The sequence below is a fragment of the Suricata suricatta genome, chromosome 16 (assembly GCF_006229205.1).
Source record: "Suricata suricatta isolate VVHF042 chromosome 16, meerkat_22Aug2017_6uvM2_HiC, whole genome shotgun sequence".
NCBI lineage: Eukaryota > Metazoa > Chordata > Mammalia > Carnivora > Herpestidae > Suricata > Suricata suricatta.
In genome coordinates, this window is record NC_043715.1 from 47358221 (window position 1) to 47366671 (window position 8451).

The 8451-nt window shown below is 53.3% G+C and overlaps 2 protein-coding genes across 2 annotated transcripts in view; one reads left to right on the plus strand and one right to left on the minus strand.

Moving 5' to 3' along the window:
* The window catches only part of PINLYP (phospholipase A2 inhibitor and LY6/PLAUR domain containing), a 4435-nt gene extending 2819 nt beyond the window's left edge, over positions 1–1616 (plus strand). Inside the window, exons 3-5 of the mRNA XM_029926111.1 lie at positions 708–860; positions 1072–1215; positions 1400–1616. Of these exons, the coding sequence (XP_029781971.1) occupies positions 708–860; positions 1072–1215; positions 1400–1554 (452 nt within the window). The 3' untranslated portion in view covers positions 1555–1616. The remainder of the gene's footprint in view (positions 1–707; positions 861–1071; positions 1216–1399) is intronic.
* A 6564-nt stretch (positions 1617–8180) lies between these two features.
* The window catches only part of IRGQ (immunity related GTPase Q), a 3937-nt gene continuing 3666 nt past the window's right edge, over positions 8181–8451 (minus strand). The window contains exon 4 of the mRNA XM_029924806.1: positions 8181–8451. This exon is cut by the window's right edge and continues 62 nt beyond it. Within this exon, the coding sequence (XP_029780666.1) occupies positions 8258–8451 (194 nt within the window). The 3' untranslated portion in view covers positions 8181–8257.

Below are 8451 nucleotides of genomic sequence, written 5' to 3' on the forward strand. Positions count from 1 at the left end.
ATGTTTTATTTATTTTTGATACAGAGAAAGACAGAGCATGAGAGGGGGAGGGGCAGAGAGAGAAGGAGACACAGAACTGGAAGCAGGCTCCAGGCTCTGAGCTAGCTGTCAGCACAGAGCCTGACGCGGGGCTTGAACCCACGAACGTGAGATCTGACCTGAGCCGAAGCCGGAGGCTTAACCGACTGAGCCACCCAGGCGCCCCAACATGAGACCACTTTAAAGGATATGGATGTTGCAGGGTAGGGGTTAGGAGCAGCCTGCCAGGGTTTGTTGGAAGGGACTTGGCAGGTGGGAGCAAGGGCAAAAATGAGGCGATCTGGAAGAGATCATTTCACACAAGCATGGGGGTAGCCATAGGCCACCCGAAGAAGACCCTTTTGGGGCAGACCCTTGGAGGATGTTAGTGGGGCGGGGCGGAAGGGACCAAGTCAGGCTTGGCAGTGGGGAGCTGAAAGAGACCATCAAGGCTGGGGACTATGATAAGGCGGGGGTATGTGTGTAGGGGAGGTCACCGAATAAATGACCCCAGGTCATACCCCAGGCAGATAAAGGGGCGTGGCTTTGGGGCGCTGGAAGAGACCACCCTAGACAGTCGCGGGGTGTGGGGAGTGCCGGGTTGGGAGAGACCCAGAGGCCGGGGTCCACACCAGAGTGGGGCCAGCGGGTGCTGATGGAGCCCTCCCTTCCTGTCCCCCATCCTTCAGAGGGCCGCCACTCAGTGAACACCTACAAGGCCTGCATGAAGTCCAGCGACTGCTACTCGGGATTCGTATCCACCACGATGGGCCCCAAGGACTACATGGTGTCCAACACGCGCTGCTGCCAGACTGACGGCTGCAACCACGGCTCCGTGCCCCGTAAGTGCCCGCCCCACACCAGGAGTCACTTCCAGACCTGGCCTGCCTCTGACCTGCGCTGAAACACGGGGTCAACTCCCTGCGGTGACCCTATTTCCTAACCCCCAAAATGGAGCATCCATTATCCATTCACAACACACGTCCCCCGGGGGTGTTGTGAGGTTAGGGTTGAATCCTCCCTTTGCATCTTACACCCCACTCTCATCCCCAGCTCCCCCGAACAACCGGACGGAGAACGGCCTCCAGTGCCCAGCCTGCATCGCACCCTTTCAGGAGACATGCCCCGGCACCCAGGCAGCCCGCTGTGTTGGCCAGGAAACCCACTGCGTCTACTTCGCTGGCAGCGTGCAGGCTGGTGAGGGGAATCTGGATCTCTAGAGGAGGGGACAGGGGCCCCAGAACTGGAGGCCCATACTTCCAGATTCTAGGGGAGGTGATGGCTCCAGGTCACTGGGGGAGAACACGGGTGGGGGACAGAAGAAGTGGTTATGAGGAAGGAGGAGTTAGGGGCTGACTCCATTCTGAACCTCCCTTCCCAGGTCTCATCACCCCCAAATTTGCCACTCGGGGCTGTGCTACGGAGAGTGCCTGCTTCGCCAAGGCTGGCGCCCAGGTACCTTCAGCCTCTTATCTGTACTTCCTCCGCCGAGCAGACTGCCTTCCAGCCCCCCGGTCCCTTGGCAGGGCGGAGTGAAGAACTGAGGAGTATGTAGCTTGACGTCTCCATTTGTCTATACCTCCTCGTGTGCCTATAAATTAAACAGGTTAACAAAGCAAGCCTGCGTCCTTGTGATGTGATTGATGCATCTCAGGAAGCTAGGGTGCAGACAGTCTCTCTCTGCAAGGAACCCCCTCTTTGCAAGGAAGGAAGAGAAGACCCCACCATTTATTAAAGGATCGCTCGCTGCTGGGCCCTGTGCAGAGTGTTCTGCATGCTGCACCTCATTTCATAACCCCAACAACTCTGTGAAGTTGATATTACCATCCTCATTTTGCAGATGAACAAACTGAGGCACAAGTTGTGGTCACTTGTTTTGGGTCAAACCACTAGGGAGGGGCAGACCCCGGAGTCCATCATCACCTCTCCTGATTAACCTCTCCCTTTTATTGCCTGTTTTCACATCTGCAAAATGTGGGTCTTAATAGTTATAACCTCATTGCGTCGTTGCGTCAAATGAAAGAAAACTCAAAAAGCACTTAGTGCAGTGCCTGGCACCTTTATGCCAATGTTGGTTCTAGAAACAATACATCTGTAAATAGTAATCATCATAACAGCTGCCACTTAGTGAGTGGCCATTACCTGGAAGGCACTAAGCATTGTCATCAATCAGATTATGCTACAGTAACACACAAGTCCCTAATTTCAGTGGTTCAATGCAACAAAGTTGTATTAGTCGAGTAATGCTGCAGTAACGCTGTGTAACAAACCATCCCCAAACTGAACCATAACAACAAGCATTCTTTCGCTGTGGGTTTGTGGGTGGTTGGGGTAGCTTTGCTTTCTGGCTGTGTGTTAGCTGGTTTGGCTCCAGTTTGGGAGGAGGAGTCAAATTCTGGGATCCGTGGCTCCCTGGCTAATGTTCTGACAGCAGACCACAGGAGCACAATAACCAAGTGCATTAAAAGCCCCTGCTGAGGTCAAGGGCACGAACATTCCATTGAGTGAGGGCAATCCCCAGACAAGGAGGTGTACTGCCCATCCAGCGGGAAGGGGAGGAGCAGGATGTGCTGAACAAGCCTCCCCTCCCCCTACGTGTCTAGCACTGTCCACGGGGGTTCTGCTCATGGTAATCGAGAGCAGCCACCAGCTCGAGCGTTGCTGATTTCTGTGCACCGGAAAAGTCTCACACAGGTGATTAAATGCCGTGACCCAGACATGAGTTGACACAACTCATGGGATGGAGTTAATCACATGGCCCCCAGTCCCCACGGGGAGGCTAGGAAGTCGCTCCCCAGCATGGACATAACTTGTAAAAGGCATGAATGCTGCCATGGCCTCCTAGCAAGTGCTTCTCGTTTTTTCTTCATGAAGCCTCCCTGTGACGGTGGCTCTTGTTCTCAGCCCTGATTTCAGAGGACTCTGAAGAGGGATGTTACATCAGAGTTCATCCAACTACAAAGTGGCAGAGCTTAAGGTTTTGATCACCGGGTCGTGCCAAGGGGGAGAAGGGACCGCAGCACGGATGGGGGAACAGGCTGGCATCGGTGATCTTTGGCTATATCTTTATACAACAAACTGCTCCAAAACTTCGTTGCTTTGGACAATCATCCTTGATAGAACTCATGATTCCATGATTTGGTCTGGGGATCAGCTGGGCGGTTCTTCTGCTGGGTTCCGCTCCTGTCAGCTTGTCAGCTTGGTTTCAGAGGGTTGGCTGGCTGGCAGTGGGGGTGTCACCTGCCTCTACTCGCCCAGCAGGTTAGCCTACACTTGGCGTCCCAGTGGTGGCAGGAATTCCAAGGGCGATGAGAAAGGAAGCCCTAATATGTGAGCCCTTTTAAAGCCTCTACTTTATCGCGTTTGCTGCCGTTCCTGTGGCCAGGCAGATCCCACGGCCAGGTCCTGAGTCAGGAGAAGGGACTCTCCAGGGACACAGCTGCAGAGAAGCTGAACAATTTGGAGGCATTAATGGGCCAAGCTGCTTCCGGGGCTAGAATGCTTTACCATCACAAGCTCCTAAGGCCTAAGTGTCATTTTCCCACCGGCATTCCTCTCTCCCCTGCTCCAGGATGGGTGGTGTGTGTGTGTGCGAAACTCAGGCCCAGGAGTTTTAGATTCCGGCTCAAAGGGTTCTTTCCCGTACAGACCTTCACCATCCCTCCTCTCCCAGCACCCAGGAGCTCCCACCCGTGATCCCTTCTCCCTCAGACCCAGGGCTACCTCCAGCCCCTTCTCAGTCCCGCACAAAATCCCAAGCATCTTCCTTCCCCTTCAAATCCTCAAAGGAGAGACAACGCAGCGGTGTTTCTACTCATCTTTATTCACTCCTCCAAAAAGCACCACAGGCCAACCACACCCTTGATTAGCCCTCCATGGTTCCCCACCCCAATGGATACAAGTCTCTCCATCATGACCCAGAAATCTACGGAAACTCAGCTAAGGTGATGAGATTTTCTCTTCCACTCGAGGGTTTTTGGTTTTTTTTTTTTTTTGGTGCTTATTCTGCTTTTAGCAACAGCAATGCCAAGACTCCGCATACATTTCCTTCTTGCCTTTGAGGGTCTTCCAGCCAGAAGTAGGCATGCCCCAGGGGGAGCCAGCAATCAGCTCTCAAGGGAGCCTTAGTCTTTTCTGCTTGGATGCTACCAGGGACAGAGGCCTCCCTGGCAACCATATGCCTCCCGCCAAAAGCCATTAACTTAGAAGAGAATAACCCCCCAAATTAGTCATGACACCCTAGCACGGCGATGCACAATATCAACACAGCACTCCCCAACAGAGACATGGGCAAACGAAATTGGGTTTTGCTTTCTCAGATAGGATCTCTGGCACCATCCCCACTGGCATCAGGGGAGAGGGAGTCTGGAGTAGGGAAGCACAGGGCAGATGTGTCAGACAAGTGAAAGTGGCAGGAAAAGTGGGCACTCTGTGCGCAGAGGCATTGTGGGTGAGACAGAGCCTAGACGTCATCTCAGCCTGGGGCTGGGGGCATGGACAAGACTAACATTTGAGCTCCCAGTGGGCCGGGCTTCGCCAGAGGGTTGCAGTGTGCTGACGTGTGTGTGTGTACATACATAGCGTATGTACATAGTGTGTGTACAGTTACCCCGCGAGGTAGATGCCACTTGCTGAGTGACTTGCCCAAGGTCACCCCAATGTCAGCAGGACTGTCTGACCCTAGAGCTATGCTAATAGAATTTCCTGGGATAACGGATGCGTTCCAGGTCATGTGGCTGCTTGAAATGGGGTTAGTGTCACTGAGAAATGGAGTTTTAAATTTTGTTTACTTTTCATCAAAAACGGATACACATCTCTGCTATTGGAAAACCGTTAACATAGATGGGACAACTTGGGTATGTCGATCCATTTCTCCAACAACACATTTTAGGGAAGCTAAGCAGAACGACTTCTGATGAAAATTTCTGAACGAGACGTGCTGGAAGTGTAAAATACCAGATTTCAAAGACAGCATAAAAGGACGCAAAATGTCTTTCTTTTCTATATTGATTACATATTGAAATCATATTTTGGATATACTGGGTTAAGTAAAACATATTCTCAGTTGTTTCACCCTGACTCCTTTTACCTTTTTTAAAAAAATTTTTTAATGTTTTATTCATTTTTTTCAGACAGAGAGAGACAGAGCTTGAGGCAGGGAGGGGCAGAGAGAGGGGACACAGAGTCTGAAGACAGGCTCCAGGCTCTGAGGTGGCAGCACAGAGCCCGACGCGGGGCTTGAACTCACAAACCGTGAGATCATGACCTGAGCCAAATTTGGACACTCAATTGACTGAGCCACCAGGTGCCCCTCCTCTTACCGTTTGTTTTTTTTCCTTAAGTTTGCTCCAGGCTCTGAGCTGTCAGCCCAGAGCCCGACCCGGAGCTCGAACTCATGAGCCACGAGATCATGACGGAGCCAAAGTCAGCCACTTAACTGAGTGAGCCCCTCCTTTTACCTTTTTAATGTGGCTGCCAGGCAATTTCAAATTACCGATGTGGCTCACATTCTGTTTCTATTGGGCAGCAGCACTTTTCTCTCCCGCTTTCCCACGGCTGGCATGCGAGACTGAGACAGAGTGTTGTACTGGGTCTTACGGATATGAGCAGATCCCTTCCCTGCAGGCTCAGAGACCTCTGAGCACAATGCTGGAAGCCATTCAGTATAGAGTTAAACGCTTTATCCCATGTTGGCCAGGCTATCTCAACTTTTTTTTGTTTTTTTTAAATGTTTATTTTTGAGACAGAGAGCATGAGCATGGGAAGGGGCAGAGAGAGAGAGAGGGAGAGAGAATCCCAAGCAGTCTCCCACTGTGAGTGCAGAGCCCAATGTGGGGCCTGAACTCACAAACCGTGAGATCAAGACCTGAGATGAAATCGAGTCGGAGGCTTAACGAAGCCAGCCAGGCACCCAACGGCCATCTCGATGTTGATGGGAGAAACTGTCACCGGGCGGGGTTCAAGCTGGACATGGGTGCACCATCTCCCAAGTATGTGCCCCTCGGAGCAGTCACCCTGGTCTCCCGCCATCAAAGGAAATAAGGTCTTGGAAGTATTTATGGTTCTCATCCGACCCTTTCAGTTCACGGATGGGAAAATAAAGCACTGGTCCAAGTCATCCAGAGCGACAGTGGCAAAGCCAGGCTTGCTTTCCAGATCGCTTGACCTCAGACAGGAGCTTTCTCTCCCATTAGATGCTTGTTTCTCTCTCTCTCCCCACCTCGCTCATTTTCCCCGTCCTGTGGCAAGAGGTGGACAATCTCCATCCCAGTCTGCCACGGATTAATGAATTAAAATATTTACAAGCACCTACTGTGTGTCGAGCGCTCTTCTAGGTACTGGGGTTACAGCAGTGGACAGGACAGGCAAGACGATGATAGCTATTAAATAGGCCAATAAATAAATAAATAAATAAGGCAATCTTGGACGGCAATCACTGCTACAAGGGAAATATCAATGGGCCCAGATGAGTAATGGGGGCGTGTGAGCTACTTCAGGTACCGTGGTCAGGGAAGGCCTCTCTGAGGGGACACTGGAGCTGAGACCTGCTTGACAAAAAGTAACCAGTCATGGGAAGATCTCGGGGCAGAGCATTCTAGGCAGAAAGAATAGCAAGTGCAAAGGTCCTGGGGTCGGACCCGATGTGGCCCACCCAGGCACTGGAAGGAAGATCAGGCTGGTTGGGCGATGGGGTGGGGGCAGGGAATTTGACTAGGCAGGGTCCAGACCACATAGGACCTTGCTGTGTGGTGTTGGGCCTAGAGCCTGCCCTCCCTGTACTCTGCTCTCCCCATCCCTCATAAAAGAGATTCTACTGACTGGCCTCTCAGGTCCCCCCTGGTTTTTGACGCTGATGAACTGTGACCTGTGGCGTCTTTTCTACCTATACTTGGCAGTCTAGAACATAGCCAGGCACTGTGGTTTTGGCCTTTGTTTCACCCTCGATGCGGTCTGGAACGCAGCCTTGCTGTTGTGTGGGTCTCCTGCTCTCTGCAGCACTCTCTGTCCACCAACACGGAAGTGTCTGGACCAGTGCATCACTATGGCTGCTTTATCCCAAAAAGGCAGGAGCACAAAATACCAAGGCTGGAAAGGGTTAGGTGTAATGACAGAAGAAATCAAGACCAACAAGAGATAGAAACCACGAGGGGAGGGGCAAAGGAAGAGACTCCCCAAAGATCCCCTGAATCACTCAGCACCTATAAAAGTAGGCAGTCATATCCCTTTCCCAGTCAAACTCACACAGAGAAAGGCAACTGCTGGGATCCAAATCCCTAAGGGATTTGTGGGAGCTACCTCTGAGGTATGGGTCCCTGCCCTTACACACCCAGAAGGCCTCAGTCCCGGTCTCTGGCTACCTGCAGGCCCCTCCCACCATGCCCAGACCTCCTGCCTCTTCCCCCTCATTTTGTGGGACCATCCTCTTCACATAGCTCACCAGGCCCCTGGAGCAGCGAATATTAGCTATCTCTCTAGACCCCAAGGGGGACCAAAGGTTCTCCAGCTCTTTCCCACAGCCCCTCCCCTTCCCCCTACAGACGGAGACCTCCCACCACCCAGGAATCAGAAACCAAGATCCACCACTGCCCTCCTGGGGCCAGGAGTGTGAAACCCCAACTTAGATTTAAAGTTGCTGCCCCTTGAGGAACTAGGAGGCTGGAGGCAGGGGGCCATTTCCTCCAGGAAGCCTGGACCCTATATCCCTGTGTGGCTCAGAAGTCAGAGATTCCAGTCCCCTGGGAGTAGCCGGATCCTGTCCTCCATATTGGAATCTCTAGTGGGATGAAGACTCTCCTCTGCAAGAGTCCAGGCTTTCACCTCTTCTCTCCCCAGAGGGCTAGATGACCAACAGATCCGGCTTCCTTTCCCTTGGAGACCAAGATGTAAGCCCTTCCAGGAGGCCAACCCCTCAATTTCCTTCAGGACACAGTCTGGTGTCATGCCCCGTGGCCCCCCGGGGGAATCCAAGCGTCCTGTCCCCCAGACTCTATTCCCCGTCAGGACCCAGTAACTCAAGTCACACATCCCAATCAGCAGTCGGAACCCTCATCCACTTCAAGCATCCGGGATTCTGAGCGGTGGCCCCCAGTGTCAGTGGCAGAGACTTCCCATATGCCAGGGTCTGGACCCCTAACCCCCCACCCCCACCCCTAACTGGGACTTGGGAGTCCTCAGCCCCAGGCCGAGCCAAGCAGCTGGGCCACTGGGAGCCCGGAAGCCCCGGCCCTCATCCCACCCCTCACTGCGCGGGCACATGGGGTGCCAGCACCGCCTCGGCGTCGGCCTGCATCTCGTTGAGGGCCTGCAGCAGGACGCCATGCGCTGCGCGGTAACCCAGGCCACCGGTGGCCGCCGCCCCGCCCGCAGGCCACAGGAAGGAGAGGGCGCCCAGCGCCGCGCCCCCTGCAGTGCCCTCACCTGCCCACGCGCCCA